The sequence below is a fragment of the Cupressus sempervirens genome, chromosome 2 (assembly GCF_028749045.1).
Source record: "Cupressus sempervirens isolate cs-2001-9-10 chromosome 2, ASM2874904v1, whole genome shotgun sequence".
Lineage (NCBI taxonomy): Eukaryota > Viridiplantae > Streptophyta > Pinopsida > Cupressales > Cupressaceae > Cupressus > Cupressus sempervirens.
Window position 1 is genome coordinate 475901534 of NC_143119.1, and position 19269 is coordinate 475920802.

Here is a 19269-nt window from a genome sequence, read left to right on the forward strand (position 1 = left end):
ACTTCTTGCTATCTCTACTTACACAACATTTGTTGGGACTCTCTATCCAGTCTTAGTGTTCTCTCTCTGAGCTTTGTGCTTCCACGATAGTTTTATGAGTGCTTCTTCTATCTGTAACTGCTTTTAATTTGCTTCTGCATCTTTCTTCCAAGCATTTCCAAGTTACACATAAAAAAACTCTAATATTCTATTATTTTGTCTATGTCACCAGTCATTTCCATACTTGAAACACTTTGTGTTTATCATGAATCCTTAAATGTTAAATCCCTCTGAAGCTATCTCGTGCATTCACTACAACTTTCACCATTAATTCTATGACTAATTGTCAGTTATTAGCATGTTGTAGCTACCTCTAGCACTTTGTCTTCTGAACCTCTATGCTTCGTAATCTTCTTTGTTTCTTTGATTCCCGTTTGCCATGGATTCTTCTTCAAAGACTCTTGCTCCCCTACACACTTATTAGGAGAAACAAGCATTAAATGCAAATCATCTAGAACTACTCGACCAAGTGAACAAATTAGACATAGAGATTTCATTAATAAATTGATTGATAAGACCATAACCGAGCTAGTGGAGAGGACCTATCATGAAGAGACAGAGAATAAATTTCTAAAGACTTTGTTACAAGATGTCTCTAGCATGCTCACCTTTGTCAATGCAGAAAATGGCAAGCTTTGACAACTTGTCACAAAGCAGGGAGTTGTTAAACCTATACTTACCGAATTGCAAGCCAAGCAATCCAAACTTGACTACAAACAAGACACTCAAATCTGAAATAAAGAAACAAATACAGTTGTGGGCATCAATTTGCAACAATGGGGATTCTCCTCCACTTATAGAGGTTGAGGCACTAGTTCACTCCAAATTGGCAGAACATAGGGTTAGGGGAACAAGGAAACTCAATCTAAAGGTTTGTGCCCCCATTACTATTGACCCCCTTGATGTTGCATATGCGTTTCTTTGTGACCAGCCTGAGCTCCCAAACTTATCCCTGGATAAGGCTTGGGTTGGATATGATTCCAACGATTCCTCAACTCCTCAGATAGGCTACGTGCGCTCAGGGCAGTTGTACAGCAAGACGGTAACCGAGTTGTGATCAAGAACCTTAGGGTGGTAATTCATGATAGTCCTCTCCCTGGTTGGGAGACCAAACTAGCGATGCGGCTGCTAAATGATGCCCCAAGTTTCAAGGGTCAAGGGGCATTCTGACAAGTCAAACTTACAGGTTGGTTGTTGAAACTCAATCATTCAATTTGGTCCTCTTCTGGTCTTCTTTTGGATGCTTAAGATTCCTCAAATTTGTTGTTTCTTACTGAGTTTCACAAGAGCTTGGTTAGAGCTCTTCCCACTTTGTCGGTTTTCATTGGATATTAGCTTTCAGGAATGAGACTAGGAGTTTTGATAGGGTGCGTGGTTTGGTTTCAATAGTGCTTTCAAATGCCTCTACTAGATTCATGTGGGTTTGGTTATGTTGTACTTCCCCACATGAGGCATCTTCATTGGGGTTTGCTACTTTCCTCTAGTATCCTCCCCTTGTGCTATCCATAGTGATCCTGATAGAGATCCCTTCTCTAACCTTTATGAAAGCATCACCCAGTTTTCTACGATTGGGGATTTCTCTTCCTCAAGGACTTCAATGCCAAGACTCAGATTACACAAACCCTACTTCTTAACTAGACAGTTGAGTCCTTTTGCACTAAGCCTTTAGATCCGACTATTATGGGGTTCCAAAGGTTTTCCAAGGATGTGGTTGCTCCCCTAACAAAGTACAAAAAAAATCTTTTGCAACTTTGTGTGTCCTTGACCCTAGTGATACTTAATGGATTATCGTGTTTTCCTAGATCACATATATTCACCTGCAGGAATTATGGTGGCAGTGCTAGTGTGGTCGACTACTCTCTTTCTTAGAAGTCCTCCATCCCCTCTATCAGCATCTTCTCCATTACTCCCTCCCTCTCATTGATCAGAATGTGCTTTGTCGGTCCATCTTTTGCATACCCTCATGCCTCATCCCCTCTCCCCTCCTGCTCACACCCCTTGCCCTTCATCCCCACACCACTATTCACTTTGACAATGATGACTTTTCTTTACCTGCCATCTCAGACAATTCCCCCCTGTTCCCCTCTTCTCCTCTTCAGGGCATGTCGCCACCAACTTCTCTTCTCGTTCCTCACAAGCCTAAGAACACTTGCCATATGAACAACTGGTACAATGATGACTGTAAGGCTTCTCATCGGGCCTTGCGGTCAGCCTTCACACTCCACCACACTTCCTACACCTCCCTTTAGTACTATTGCCAACTTCATCATAAGAAGCGTCTCCACATTTGTCAAAGCATGCATACCCTTCATGCCTCCCTCCATCATTCTCCTAAGATATTCTAACATACCCTCTTCTCCTATCATACCCCACTCCTAGCCCCCACCCCGCCTCGCCCTTGATCACGGTTTACTAGTTTCCCATACCTCTGAGCTTTATAATGTACCCAGTTAGCCACCTCTCCATATTAACACCCCCCTCATTGTCACCTTTTTGGTTGCACTATAAGGGAGGCAGTTGGTGCTATGAATTATAGTAGGATTGCTAACAAGGAGGGTTTTTCAAGCTGAATTCTTCAACCACAACATCATAGTTGTTGGTTCCCATTCGGTCGATCTTTGCAACCATGTTGCTTGCACAAGTTTCCCCTTTTCTTGGTCGGACCACATCATTCATCTGATCCACAAGAAGAGTCCTATTTCAGACCCCAATAATTATAGGACCATTGTGGTTGGGCACACCACCTCCAAGTTGAATGCCATGACTCTTCATATTCTTTTGTCGAGAGAAATGAATCATCACTACATCTATGCCAAGGAGCAGGCCAATTTTAGACCGGATTATCAAACTATGGATCGCATCTTGACTCTTTGGGACATTATTGAGGAGGTGCATCATCACTCCTTGAAGGTGTATTGTTGATCTGTGGACTTTTGCAAAGCATTTGACTATGTCCTACGAAAAGTCCTTTGTTATAGACTTGGGAAAATTGGTATTTTGGTCTCTATTGGCAGCTATCATGAGACTTTACAAGTCGGTTTTGGGCTATCTTAAGACACCTTTTGGGATTTCAGATTGGATCAAGAGCACTATCAAGGTTAAGCAAGGCTACCCCCCTATCACCTACCCATTTTAGCATCTCCATTGATGAGTTGCAGAGGTACCTTCGAGACCATACTCTTCCTAGGGATGGTTGTCTTCTTCACCAAGTTTTGATTTCTATTCTGCGCTTCATGAATAATGTTGTTCTTTTGGCTTCCTCCCTTGAGGATTTATAGAGACAAATAGCCAACCTTGCACCTTGTTGCGAATGGGTCCAATGTACCATCAACGCTTAGGTGCGTCAAGACAAGTTTTCCGAATGGGGGAACAATGGGCCTCACTTTCGAGACGAGGGGAGGGCGACGCAAGGGGGAAGGGGAGCTGTTGTATACTGTACATATAGAACTTGAAATGCTAGTTATGAAATGATGTTTCAATATAACATACCAAATTGAAATACTTGAACATAGCAAAATTGCAACACAAACCAAAACCATTGAACATTCAACACAATAAAATAGTAAATACCCAATAATAACATTCAAAAATCAAAATTCAAATAGAAATTCAAGTACACGTCCCAGCACCAACGTGGTTGCGCAATGATGGAGGTGGGGATACTCAGGTACTCCAAGTACCCAAAGCGAAGACGTCTCAAGGACAAATACTTCGAGGTTTCGGAAGGGGTGTGAGTCCCCGAGTTTCACTGTGAATTATGACATTTGATAGTTAATTTGGCAAAGATCAAGGTGATGGACTCTAATGCTCTTAAGACCACCCACCTCCATTTCTTCTTTAGGGGGTTGGAGGTGGAGATCTCGTCCTCTTACACATATCTAGGGGTCAATTTTTATTGGGTCCTCTTTACCATGAGGCTCGTCCTTCAACCATGAATCAATAAGGTTTACGGTTGGTCAGCCCTCCTCGAGCAATAGTGTTTCTGGTAGCATTTTCAGGACACTTTGTCCAAGATGACACTTATGGATACACTTATCAAACCTACTATTCTTTATGGTTTGATTGTGTGGAGTCCTTCATTGGACACTAATTGGGCCTCTATCAAGTGGGTTTAGAGTCTCCTCCTTTGGCGTATTATCTGATGCAAACAATTCATCCCACACAACATTATTCTAGCAAAGTTTGGAGTGCATCCCTTTAGGCTTGACACCATCTTTGATCTTGTTTGGTATCTTCACCACCTCTATGGACTTGTTGATTCACGTAAAGGGCGTCACAAGCATCCCTACTTGGCCTATGGTTCTTATGAGTCTATTGTCACTTATGTTATCTCATCTAGTCAGGCTCGCAATTGTTTGCTAAGACTTCAACCCTTCTCAAGTGTATTGGGATTGTAATGGATTGCCTCCCTCCCTTCCAGTATTCTCTTAATGCAAACCCCCATCTTCTTCCCCCTTCCAAAAGTTGCATAGGTATATCAAACACATTACCTACTGGCAATTCATCCACACTATTTAGGTTAATCCCCACAAGGGCCTTCACCCTAAGATGGTCTTCTACGCGGATCACTTTCTAAAGTTGAAGGACAAACTCGTCATCCGCCCTTTCTACCTATCCCTCCACTAGCCTCATTCTCTCAACATCTCTCTTGTCTCCTTTAGGGTGGGCTCTCATTAGCTCCATTGCAACAACAAACACGCTATCGACAAAGTGCATAGAATATGTCAGCTTTGCAGCATTGAGCAAGTTGAGTCTAAGGAGAACTTCATTTTTTATTGTCCTCTTTACTATGAGACCAAAGGGAGGTTATTGTCTCTTCAAGGAGTTATAGGCACTCTCCACCTTCAAATTTACAAAACAGATGTGCCTTGCCCTTTATTTTCAAGCCCCTAGGCTTCAGGACCATACACTACAACACCAGCGTCTCACGATGCCACCATTGTATCAGCTTATTACGACCTTCACAAGGCTTAACTCAACGCACAATACCAAGCGTTGGCTTGGCATCACCCCTTTTTCCAAATCTTTGAGGTCAAGGACTACCTCCTACCTAAAGTACCCTTCCTCTCTCAAGATCATTCTAAGGCAGACAAAGGTTTTGACTAGTCCTATTGATTATCCTTCAATTCATAAGTTTTTCACATCTGTTTGGAACCCTTATGCGGGTTTGGGAGGGTTTTCTTTCTCCTCCAGTTCTTTTTTTCTTCTTTGTTTATGTTGTTGCTTTCTTCAGCCACCGTTTCGTGTCCTTGTTGTGGGTTGGCCCCTTTGTAATGTCCCCACTAATACGGTTAGTGAGGGACAAGTAATACCTGCAAAATAAATGTTAGAATCACAATAATAATAAAACTAGCTATATTATTCTACCCTCTAAGTTAACCCCAATCTTAAGGATGTCTCCAGATTAGGCTTCTTAGCTCATAGCTACCTCGCTGTTATCCCGGGAGCACACCCCATCAAGATTCTTCTTGGATGGGCATCCTCTATCCAAGGCCAACGACATATGCATATGTTTGACAACATCAGAATATTTTGGCACATTGATTATCGGCCATGGCGAACAATGAAGATCTTAATATCTCCATGCTCCATGTTTTGAGTCTCATTAATATCCATGGTGTTAAACCCCACGAGCTAACACAATACTATCCACAAGTATGATTCATAGATATAAATAAATACATAAACATAATTAAACAAATATAATCCATAAACATACCTTTCTTACCCTCTTCCAAAAGTGACAACCTTTCATAATACAAATCCTTTGGAAAAATCCCAATACTTTATAATCATAATATTTTTAAAGAGTCGCAACTATTCATAATTATGACCCTTTCGAACGTTCACATCCTTTCAATATCATTCATACCTTTTCAAAAAGTCACTTCCTTATTTTCTTCATGATATTACTTTCCTCTTCCATTTTACCTTTTTGAACTCCTCTATTTTCCTCTTCCTTTTTCCCCTCTCTAAAATAAACTCTCCTCCCTTTTGTATCTTAATTTTAAGGAGTCGTGTCTATTTGTTAAATCTCTCTTGACTTTTCATTAGATTTAGTTAATTTATATTATTCTATATCATATTATTTATTTACTTACTTATTTGTGTTTATTATTATTTATTATGAAATTCTATTTAGAAAGTTAACATATTTTCTACAATATTGTCTCTTGTATTTAATTTTATTTCTTTATTTACTTTTTGAAATTTTATTATTTTTTAATTATTTAAAATATTATACTAAATATTATTTCATTAATAATATAGATTAAATAATTATTATTTCCTAGTTTTATAAATATAACTTTATTATCATTATTTATTTAATAACATTCTATTATCTAATTATTATTAAAATTCTATCTCAAAATGGGGATATGACACCCTTGTTTTGTACTTGGCAGTCCATTTGACCCTTTGTGGTCTTTCGTTGGACATTCATAAATTTATTGTATCTGATCTATCCCCTATGTTTAGTTTTAAACCCATCACATTTTTTGTATTCTTGTTGGATTGGCCTACACCAAAGGCCCATAAAAAGTCGACTACTTGTTTCAAACTTTTACAATGCCACTTTCATCGCACCTTCAATCTTTGATCAGCCCATTTGCCCTTTAATTGACATTTTTACATAGCTCTTATCTCATCCATAGATCTTTCACCTCATCTCATGCCAATCAGATTTTTTACACACTTGCTTGGCCTCTCTAACACCCTTGCTCGGCATTTGGAGCCTTTTGCTGGTTTCTCACACAAACAAAGAATATTTATAGGCCTTCAGTGGTTTCTCATGCAGACCAAGAACCCTAATTATCATAGTTACACCACCCTAGGGGACAGTGGCACATCGGACAGGGGGACAAGTTTTTGAGCAAGGGGGACAAAGGGGCCTCAATTTGGGGACGGTGGGGGGACGGCGGGGGGACAGCAACAGAGCATGGGAGAGGAATGGGGAGGTGTATATACTATATGCTATATACTATAAACGTGGTACTTAAAATGCTAGTTATGAAAAGATGTATAAGAATATAAGAAACAAAGATGTAAAATGGAAAATAGTAATTTTCTAAAATTAAAATAGTTGAACATTGCATTGTGATTGAACATTGAACATGAAAGTGGAACATTGAACATTGAACAATAAATATTAAAATTTTAAATACTCGAATCAGCAATTATAATAGTCAGATATCAAATTTTCAAAACTACGAGTATCTCATCAATCATCATAAAGATGATTAGATTGAGCAACATAATATCAATATGATATTCAATGTTCATATATCAAAACAAGTACAAACTACATCATTAAAATGCCAAGGCCCAAAATGTAGTGAAGGAGGCCTCTAATCATCCCCTGGGAGATACTTAAAAAATGTTATATTTTTTCTTTCAAAATAAACTTCAAATTTTTTGAGTGGATGGGAGACACCCGACTGTCCCCTAGAGGGATCAAGGGACATGTTCTTGTCCCCTTGTACCCTCACGGGATGTCGGGATGTCCCCTGTCTCCGCTGCAATGGCGGCGGATGGGTGGCACTGTTGTTGATGCTGGAAAGGTGTCCCCCTATTTCCCGGTGCATCTCCGCCTCAAAGACATGGGGATTTTTTTCCGAGGGGACACATCCCTGTGTTACTATGCTAATTATGATTCACTGGTTCTCACACCTCACATAAATCTTGACACAACAAGAACCCCTCAACTGATTCTTCACAAAGCATATAGAAACACAAAACACAGCAAACTGAATTCCAAGAACCTATTGTTTTTTTTTTTCTATTTGTTTTAATTCAACAATTAATTATCAAACCAAACAAACATAGTCAACTCCTATTCCAATACAATGTGAGAGTCCACCAAGATCTACTGAAATGAATGTCTGTACCAAATAAACCCACGAGTCAAGCGCATGCATGCTCCTGCTTGCGAGATGAATTAAAAAACGTAGAATGCAAACAAAATATATTGAACAAGAAAATGGATCTAATTAGCATGTCATTAACCAAGTTAATGAGTGTACATATAGGAGAGGAAAGAAGCTACCGCCCATAATGATGGAGAAGACTAGGTAGTCAACTCCCACTAACCGAGACTACGCAAGTTAACTCCCTCAAGACTCACAAGAGGTGGCGAGCTAACTCTCGTTAACTACAACACCTAAGCAGGATTAACACCATGTAGAGTTCTTCATGTGCATAGTATGCATGTGATATTATATAAATTAACAGAAACATAAAGAAATAATTTTTGGTTAAGGATTTCCTGAGCTGCTATACAACCTCAAACCACTGCTTACTTCAAAAAGAAAAATTTGTAACCATTGTCTTTATTTGAGTCGAGCAAAATTAGCAAGAACAGATAGAAATTATATTCAAACAACCTCATAATCAGAAAAGCTAATCATGAAAAAATTATACTATTCTTAAAGTTGACATTTAAAATCCTGCAATTTCCTTCCTCTGATATTTAGAGTTAACTAGAATGACAGGCCACATACCTGAGTTGAATGATATGACTATCACTTATATTGTGTTCCAGCTGCCAATAAACAGAGATTAAAAGAAATCAGAGACAGCTGTTGACCATGAGGATGGCCAGAAAGAAATACTTATACATAATAAAGTGATATGTATACCTCTGTAATTGATATGAGAGGATCTCGGATAATATCCTCAAACAAATTCTGAGCTGTTAAATAATCTCCAGTATGCAACTTCTTAAGACCTTCCTGATACATTTGTTTGAGTCGAAATTCCTGTAACATTGACATCACGATTAATTCAATCACAAATTTGAAATCAATAACCTACATCAATATTTTATTTGAGAAGAAAGAGGGCAGTGTATATTATACAGTGACTCATGTAATTGTCAGATCTCCATTGTTAAATACCAACTTCAGTACTAAAGCATATAAAAAGTATTCATGAGTAGAAAAAGGGCCACAGCTGATAGATCATATATAGTTTATTGAACTTTGGCTGATTAAAACCAGAGTTTTGACCAAAAACATGAACTTTCTCAGCATCAATTCTCCAGGCAAAATTCAAACAAATAGCAGTCGGACTGCAATATTTCTGATCTTTTTCTTTTAAATGGGATTTAAACCTTGATTTTACTCTTGTCAGGAATTAGGTTGAAGCCATTTAAGGTGTGCAATATGCATCATTACAACTAAGGAAGAAGAATATACATTTAACGAAGTCAGAAAGTGAGTTCAGACAAGCAGGACATAATTATTATTCATTGCTTCAAGCAATCAATAGTGTGCAAACATTGGGGAAATCCAAATCAGTTTTAATGCTATAATAAAATTTCTTCTCTCAGAAAGATGAAAAAACTTGTCTTAAATTTTACCTTGCTGTTTCCAACTATTGATCATAATTCACATTCAAAACAAGAGAAAAAATGTATATATCTACAACTTATGATAATGTTGAAGTAGAAAAGAGAAAGGTAGATTACAAATAGGTAGACCCAACATCGACATAGATCTTAGAAACAATCAGGAAATTTTCTTACAATAAGTAAGAGTACACAATTTTCCTCAAATGTTAATCACAGTACTAGTAACAGTCCATGTCTCTGCAAAATGAGAATTATTGAGAAACAATCAGGAAATTTTCATACAATAAGTAAGAGTTCACAATTTTCCCTCAAACGTTAATCACGTTACTAGTAACAGTCCATGTCTCTGCAAAATGAGAATTATTGACTAGTACTCACTTCATTTCCTCCTCTATTACTGACAGAAATTTCATCTAAATAATGATAACTGAACAATTAGAATTGAGAATGGGGATTAGAGAGGAACGGTTTAATAACATGCAACTAAATGTGTCAAACAAATGATTAGATATATGAAGGATTAGTGGTTAACAACAAAGAGGCGCCTCTCCTACAACAATCAACAGCATTGGGAAGGGGTACAACCTTTTCCACCATCGAAAGATATCAAAAGAGGAAAATAAAAGAACAAACTCAGCATCCAAGGAAGGACGTAGAAGAATAAGAAATCTGATACGAAGCAATAGAAAAGGGAAGGTGATCAGAAGAGCTAATCTGAGAAAAGCAGACAGGACAAGCAAATCAACCCTATACCTTCATCAAGTCTAAGATATAATCTATTTAGCAGAAATAATAACTACTGTGGTATGACACAAAATGGTTTCCTCTGTAATTGCTCATATGTTGTGTATATGCTTATTGTGCACCCTGATATTTATCTTATTGATATGTGCAATTAATATGCATTCAACGTATCATTATTATATTACTCTTTTATTATTTTATATGGCCATAGACAGTGACATGGATATCTCATCTACCTTGACAGTGATGGTAAGGGAATAGGAGGGAGAAACTGTTATGAGGTCCTCTTCTAAGTATGCCACTTCATGGTTGTGACAGATTGTCCCATGAGGCCAAGGAGTGCCCTGGCCTTGCGCTTAGAAGGGAAGGACACTCCAGACACTTTTTTGTAGTTCCCTCAAACCTATACCTTAATTGAGAATTATGCTAAGGAACTTTAATCATTGGAAGGACAATAAAGGTTGTAATGGACCAATGGTAGAGGGATAACATCTACTCCTGGGCCTAGGGTAGAGGAATGTGACTAATAATGGATTCCTCACTAGATACACCCCCTCAAATGGATGGCAAGAGCCAAATGATGGCCAAGAGGTATGATAACTGCTCTTGGGCCTAGGGCAGAGGATTGTGATGGATATGGATTTCTCACTAGGTACAGCCCCTTGTATGGTAGAGAGAACCGCATGATGGCCCAGAGGGATGATTTTCTCTTTTGGGCCTGGGTAGAGAATTGTGAGTGGATATGAATTTCTCACTAAGAACACCCTCTCATATGATGACCAAGAGGGATCATATCCGGTCTCAGTGAAATCCCAAACTGGATTTTCTATGGCAAATATCTGATTGTGTTTGGCCCTTTTTTTCTCTTTGACCAGCGTATGATGAGAGAATAATTTTTTGGTTTTTTGCTATTTACAATTTTTTTTAGATTTTTTTTGTTTTCTAATTTTATTTTATTTTTTTTGACAATATGGAATGGAAATACACAAGATGATAAAGAAAACTGATAAACAATAACTGCAGATAAATTACACATCCAATTGAGACATTACTTATTTTATTTCAACCAATAGAATGACATCAAAAACTATACTAGATCCGGTACTGATGCAGCAGACTTTCCAAGAAGAAAATTGATGACCAATGAATTTCTCCACACCTGATTTTACATCTGCAAGTGATTACTATTAACTCTGAACCACTAATCCAATTCTGACCACCACCCTAACCCTACATCCATTAACTACTAGGGTTGTCATTGCACCAAAAGATCGACCTATCAATGCCCGATACAACCACCAAATTTATAGAAGACACAGGAGGTTGTTAGAACATGTCACGAATCCAGCAAGGGACACTGGCTCATTGCCAACAATCCCCCTCCTAGCGTCGCTGCGGCCTGCAAGGATTCAAACCTATGACCAAGCTTTGATACCACTTGTTAACTGCTACGATTGTCGTTGCACCAAAAGATCAACCTATCAATGCCTGATACAACCACTAGACACTTATCGAAGACTCAAGAGCTTGTTAAACCATGTTGCGAATCCAGTGATGGACGCTGGCCCACTGCCAACAACATCAACCTAGAGGATGATAGGAGTACGCCTGGGACTGTACGGCATGATGTAATTGCCCACAAAATGAATAAAATATGTTGATGATGGTTCAATCTGTAAATTCTGTAAAGATTCTTCCCAAATTTGAACTGCTGCAGTGATTGTGCCACCTAGGGTGACATTATTACTAGCCTGGAGGATGGTACAGCTTGAATATGTAAAGTTTCTACAAATTCTGTGTGATCAGACTGAGATAATAACTTCTATGATGCTTGCTGAAGATGATCTTTGTGATTCAGACTTGCATGAAGTAATGTCAATAATATAAATATTATTCTGAAATGTTTTTGTCTCTACAAGAATCCGTATAAGGCAGAATTGCTTAAAGGAGCAGACTATATTTCTTTGTGTGTCCTTTATCTACAATTATACCTTATATATATATGACAACCAAAGGGCATGTCCCTTGAAGGGACATGACCCTATCTAGGTCAGCCCTTAATAGTACTCCCATAATCGGCGCTCAATGGAGAATATGATTTGTCAAAACATTAACTAACTCAATTAAGTTTTATCCTTAATAACCACTATCCCTAAAGAGATGTCAATAATGCCTAAGAAGGAAGATATATTTATTTAATGCTAGATAAGATTTGTGTGATCTGTATAATCAGATAAGCATGATAATCGAAGTTACAGTTTTAACACTCCATCTTAACTTGATAATCATTCTGAGAGATAACATATCTAGAAACATCAATTAAGATGAATAAGCATAGATTGATATCCTATATCTATCTGAAGCTTCTAAGCATGTGGTATCATAAAACACATGATACTCAGTCATATTACCATCTTGTTATATGACTTATCAATTATACTAGTGATGACGGTATTGCATGGAATGCAACACACAGGATAAAATCCGAAGAATGATTAAATTCTTCATTTGTCCAAGTTGTGACTCACAGGTACTGGCAATCCTATATCACAATATGATCCTGAGTTAAGATCTACCAGAACACAGGATAAACTCCAGAGAATAATAAAATTCTTCCTTTATCCAAATTGTGACTCATAGGCATAACAATGTCTACATCACAATGTGATCTTGAACTCATCTAGATCTGACAGTAGATCTCTATTGTTCAGCACATTATCTAACAGATCATCATCTCTCATAGTGTCTTTTATACAAGTGTTCATTATCTCAAAGATCGTCACCTCTTAGATAATGAATACAAATGGTGGAGCCCATAACAGTCAATAGCCTGACAATAAAAATTATTTTAATAATAATTTAAAGAATACAAAAGTATTACAATTCAACCATACCAAGTCTTTTCTTGAAGTGATCTATCTTCACTCAAGAGAGAGGTTTGGTAAGAAAATCTGTTGTCTGATCTGCAGTGCAAATGTATTCTAATTTTATAGTATCCCTATCTACCATATCTCTTACATAATGATAAGGAATTTCAATATGCTTGGACCTATCATGAAAACCTGGATTCACCAAAAGCTTGATGGAACTCTGATTATCACAATGAATAATTGTAGGATTCATGGCTTGACCAAATAGTCCCACAAGTAACTTTCTAAGCCAAACTACTTCCCAAGAGGCCATTGACGCTGCAATGTATTCGGCTTCTGTGGAACTTTGTGCTACTGATGACTGTTTTCTGCATATCCATGATATCATCGCTGAGCCTAAACTAAAACAACATCCTAAAGTGTTTTTCCTATCAGTAACGCTTCCAGCCCAATCTGAGTCTATGCACCCATGAAGGTCCAATTCAACTTTTTCATACTTGAGCCCAAGGTTAAGAGTGCCTTGTAAGTATCTCATGATGTGTTTGACTACAACTAGGTGATCTACTTTGGCTCACACATAAACTGACTTAAGGCATTAACAGCATAGCAAATATCAAGTCTTGTATTTACCAAGTACATAAGGGGCCCAATCATCTGTCTGTAAAGAGTAGAATCTATGGAAGGTGATTTTGTTGTTGCTTCCTTAAATTTATGTAAATTAGTCTCCATTGGAGAAGACATAGGCCTGTAGTTCCACATTCCAAATCTCTTGAAGATGTCTAATGTATACCTTCCTTGATTAAGTATGATGTTATCAGAATTCTGTCATACTTCCAATCCTAGGTAGTAATGAAGAAGTCATAAATCTTTCTTCTCATATTCTCTAATTAGATCTTTCTTGCATTGATCTATGAGATGATCATCGCCTATTATTAGTAAATCATCAACATACAGTATTAAAATTACTATATCATCTTTATCCCTTAAATAATATAGATTTGGATCAGCTTCATTCTTGGAGAATCCTAAGCCGGTGAGATATTTATCAATTCTTTCATACCAAGCCTTGGAGTCTGTTTAAGCCCATAGAGAGCTTTCTTGGGCCTACAAACAAAAACTTTAGGGTTATGAGTTTCAAATCCTTCAAGTTGCTCCAAATATACCTCTTTTGTAATCTTTCCATTCAGAAATGTTGTTTTTACATCCATCTGATGTACTTTCCATCCCTTCGATGTTGCAATAGCTAGGACTACTCTTACAGAGGTGTATCTGGCAACAGGAGCAAAGGTTTCTTCATAATCGATCCCCTCTTTCTAAGAGAATCCCCTGCCATGAATCTGACTTTATATTTTTCAATGCTACCGTCAGCAGCATGCTTGATTTTAAATATCCGCTTAGAAGAAACAACGGATTTTCCTTCAGGTCTTCGAACAATTTCCCAAACATCATTCTTCATAATGGATTGGTATTCTTCCGTCATGGCATCCTTCAAACTGTATGTTTAATAGTATCTGAAACATTGGTTGGTTTTGATTTAGACAAATCACTCATGTTTGCTGCATAACTAGAAAATCTTTTGGGTCTTTTGCTTTCTCTGAAGGTTCCAGATGGTGCAGCGAAGTTTTGTGCTTCCTCTATTGTCTTAATGGCCCAAAGTGGTCTTTCCTTTGAATTTTGAGTTTCCTCAAGATTGAGATTTTGAATTTCATCTTCAATTTCTTCAATGTTCTCCCTCTAAAACTTAGATTCAGTATTTTCTTTAGAACTAGGTAAGGGAGAGGGATCTCCAGAACTTAGGGCTCTTTTGAATGCTAAATCTTCTTCAAATATTACATCCCTACTAAGTTCAATATTTTTCTGACCAGGTATGAAAATCCTATATGCTTTAGATGTTTCACTATACCCAATAAAAATACCTTTCCTCCTAGAGGGTTCTAACTTAGTTCTCTTTTCTTTTGGAACATGTATATATACTAGGCACCCAAAAAATCCTAAGATGACTTATATTTGGTTTAACCTTAGTAAAGACTTCTTCAGGAGTTTTATCTCTAAGGTAGGAGTGAGGACTTTTGTTTTGAATATAGACAACAATACAAGAGACTTCTGCCCAAAGATAATATTCTAGATTTTGATCAAATATCATAGCTCTTGCAACTTCTATAAGTGTTCTATTCTTCCTTTCTATTACCCTGTTTTGTTGTGGATTATAAGGAATGATATACTCCCTCTTAATTCTTGTTTCTTTAAAAAACTCTTTAAACAAATTTGAGGTATATTCCCCTCCATTATCAATCCTAAGAGTTTTAATTTTGTGTCCTGATAAGTTTTCAGTTAAGGTTTTGAATTCTTTAAATCTCTTAAGGATTTCTTCTAATTCTTTACAATTTAAGTAGTAAATCCAAGTTTTCCTAGAAAAGTCATCTATAAAAAGTATATAGTACCAGAATCCTCCAAGAGAAGGAACAGCCATAGGTCGACATAAATCTGAGTGGATTAATTCCAAAACATTGTTAGTTTTCATAGTGCTATCGTGAAATGGACTTTTGGTGTTCTTACCCAGAGCACATCCTTTGCATATGCTTGAGTGATCTTTATTCAGCTTAGGTAAACCAATAACCATCTTCTCCATAGTCAATAAAGTTCTGAAATTTAGATATCCTAACCTTCTGTGCCATATTTCATTTATATCAACAGCTTCATGAATTAAGGCCTAAATAGGTTGACAAGGTTTTGTATTTAGCTCATACAAGTATCCCTTTCTTTGACCAATCAACTTTGCTTTCTTAAATGAGGAGTTCTTAGACTAGGTCATTACTTTACCATCCATGAATGCAACATTATGTTCATCATCTTCAAGTGTTGTAACCGAGATTAGATTCCTTTTTATTCTTAGTATATAGAGTACTACTTTGAGTTGTAGAGCACTACCCGGCTTCAGTTTCAAGGTGCAATTCTCAATTCCTTTGACGGAATGAGTTGAATTATCACCGATGGTAACTTCGCCATCAAGCTCTTCTGATATAGAGTCTAGTGCTTCTTTGTATCCTGTAATGTGTCAAGATGATCCACTATCAATCACCCATGCTTTGCTAGATACTTCATTTGATAGTGCAAAATACAATACACGATTCTCAGGATAGTAGTTATCTTCAATCCTAGTAATATTTGCACGGTTTACTTGTTGCTTTGTATTGTCAGGGCAATTAGATTTGTAGTGTCCAAATTTTTCACATTTGAAGTATTTTATTTTGGATAGATCTTTCTTAGGTTTGTCTTTCTTTTGATTACCCTTCTTCTTGAAGTGTTGCTTCTTACTTTTATAGGTATTTGTGTTGAGAACATGAAGTTCTTCATCTTTAGTTTTCAACTTTCCTCCTTTCTTAAGTTTTCTAGATTCCTCTTGAAGGCAATCTCCCTTAAGTCTATAGAAGTCAAGAAGATTGTCTCTAGCACTTACTCCTTGTGCGAATGTTTCCCATGAATCTGGTAGCCCAACTATAGCCATTATTGTTAGTTACTTGTCTTCAATTATGGTCCCTATACTTGCAAGATCATCTCTTAGACTAGCAACCCTTAGAAAGTACGAATTCATAGATTCTCCCTTCTTTATCTGTATATGATTTAGCTGCCTTTTTAGTGCAAGGGTTCTAGTTGCATTGTTAACCTCATATGCATTTAATAATGCATCCATCATATCAAATGTTGTTTGATGTTTCATTAGCATAGGTACTATTTCATTTTTCACTCCATCTAATATGATTTGCATGGCTTTCCTATTTCACTCTAGATAGTTCTATTAGGTTCAACAATAGGTTGCTTGGATGTTGAGTCAAGGAACTGTTTCACATCATTGTCTTCGACAATTATCATGATTTTGAATTTCCAAGCAACAAAATGTTCTTTCCCATCAAACCTATCCTCGGGTCTTATTGTGCTTGCAATTGAAGATAAAAGGAAGTTGCTAGATATTCAAAGTCTTCGACTACCAGAGCTCTGATACCATGTAAAGCTTCTACAAATTCTGTGTGATCAAACTGAGATAATAACTTCTATGATGTTTGCTGAAGATGATCTTTGTGATTCAAACTTGTATGAAGTAATGTCAATAAAATAAATATTATTCTGAAATGTTTTTGTCTGTGCAAGTATTCGTATAAGGTAGAATGGCTTAAAGGAGAAAACTATATTTCTCTATGTGTCCTTTATCTACAATTATGCCTTATATATATGACAACCAAAGGGCATGTCCCTTGAAGGGACATGACCCTATCTAGGTCGGCCCTTACTAGTACTCCCATAATTGGCGCTCAATGGAGATATGATTTGTAAAGACATTAACTTAGTTAAGTTTTATCCTTAATAACCACTATCCCTAAAGAGACACCGATAATGCCTAAGAATGAAGATATATATATATTTAATGCTAGATAAGATCTGTGTGATCTGTATAATCAGATCAGCATGATAATCAAAGTTACAGTTTTAACAAAATAGGAGGAGAGATAATGTATAAATCTACTGCAAATTGTGATCAATAATATTCAACTCTCTCAATTCTGATCTGCAAACAAATTTCTGTAAATGCTCTAAGAATGCCCAGTTGAAGACCCTATGTAGATATTCATCAACTGTAAATTGAGGTTTCATCCAATTAACACTTCCAAGGGCTTTGTCATCGGAACTTGATCTCATGGTGCAAATGACTGCAGCTCCCAAATCCACAAATGTTGATGAGGAAAATAGCCTGAATGAATGAAAAATAAGGCCCAAATTCTATTTTTAACATTTTTTATTTTTCTTCTCCCTCCAATTCTATCGAACTTTCTAGGGTTTCATTTCTTTTTATTTTAAATGACTTAATTAAAATATATTCCTCTCTAAATAAATTGAGCTCCAAGGCCTAATTTCCCATTATTAACATGGGCCCCTTTTATTAAAATAACTTCTTATTTTAATTGCCTATGAGAAAGTACCAAGGCATTATTATATTTATAATAATAATAAAGCAACCATATAAGTTCACTTTAATATTATTTTATTTAATCCAACTTAGAAAATAATTTAATATTTCCCATTTTATCCATATAATGCTGATCTGGACTCAAAACTAGAATTTGACTAAGGTCACTCGACCATGGATGATGTCCGAGTCCTGCAGGCAAAATTGATAGTTTCCCCTAAGAAATAGGGATCCTCCCTTAAAAGTAGAAATTGCTACCAAAGTATCCAGAATGATCTTGGAGGTTCTTTGACGCATTGTGGTCAACTCCTACCCAATCCCTAAAAAGTAGGGATCCTTCCTAAAATCTAGGAAATTGTCCCAAACTTCTCAAAATGGCTCACAAAGCCCCTACAAAGCTCCATAAACCTCTGACTGAATCCCCTATCCATAATGTTGACCTACAAGAGCTCAAATAAGAGGTCAACCATCTGCCATCTGTTGAATAGTCTAAGGAAGCCGAAGGGGCATCACAATTCGGCCTAGGGTGGATAATAGTAAGCATCTACGGAATTCGTCGCCAAGTACACCCACTCATATGGATGGCAAGAAGCTACATGATGACCAAGAAGGATGATATCCACTCTTGGGCCCAGGGTAGAGAATTTTTTAGGTCACCCTAATATGTCCCTTATCCTAGCCCTCCTATGCTTGAACTCCATCAATGAATTAAATATATCATTATGTTCCTAACCCTAGTGGAAATGGTCTATACTTTAATGTCTCTAATGAGGAAGATCCATTTTGTGGATCATGTTTCAATGATTTCCTATCATGTATGATCTCAACCAAGTACTTATCTTACTAGCTATGTTCTATTTACTGTTTTCTTTTATGATTTAGGGTAAAAACTAGGGCATTACAGAAAGGGTCATTATAGTTGTCATCAATAACAAAGGGAGAGATCATTGGAAATATTGTCGTCATTAATGTCAAAAGGGAATAAATATCACATAGAATTGTCATTAATGTCAAAAGAGTTGTAAAAGGTGGACCAACCTAGAAGTTTTACACACAGAAGACAAATAAAAATGGGAAATATTTATGTACATAAAGTCTGAATTTATCCTTAATAGGACCAAACTATATTGTATCTCTTTAGCGCCCAATTCACGACACTCCCATTGGATAACTCACCCAACTTTTATGCAGGTCGACCTTGCATGGAAGATTGCTCTCCTTGAGTGAAATAAAATATTCACTCTCAAATTTGATTGACCTCTTTGGAGAGTCACCACTTTTGTAAATGTGTATATTGGAAGGTA

General features: G+C 37.0%; 1 protein-coding gene across 3 annotated transcripts in view; it reads right to left on the minus strand.

The window, feature by feature from the left end:
• Positions 1–19269, minus strand: part of LOC149573100 (Tetratricopeptide repeat (TPR)-like superfamily protein) — a 107203-nt gene that overhangs the window by 35068 nt on the left and 52866 nt on the right. For all 3 annotated transcript variants that reach the window (XM_089814276.1, XM_089814278.1, XM_089814277.1), the window contains 2 exons: positions 8679–8798; positions 8541–8581 (listed from right to left, as the gene is read on the minus strand). In XM_089814276.1, the coding sequence (XP_089670402.1) occupies positions 8541–8581; positions 8679–8798 (161 nt within the window). The remainder of the gene's footprint in view (positions 1–8540; positions 8582–8678; positions 8799–19269) is intronic.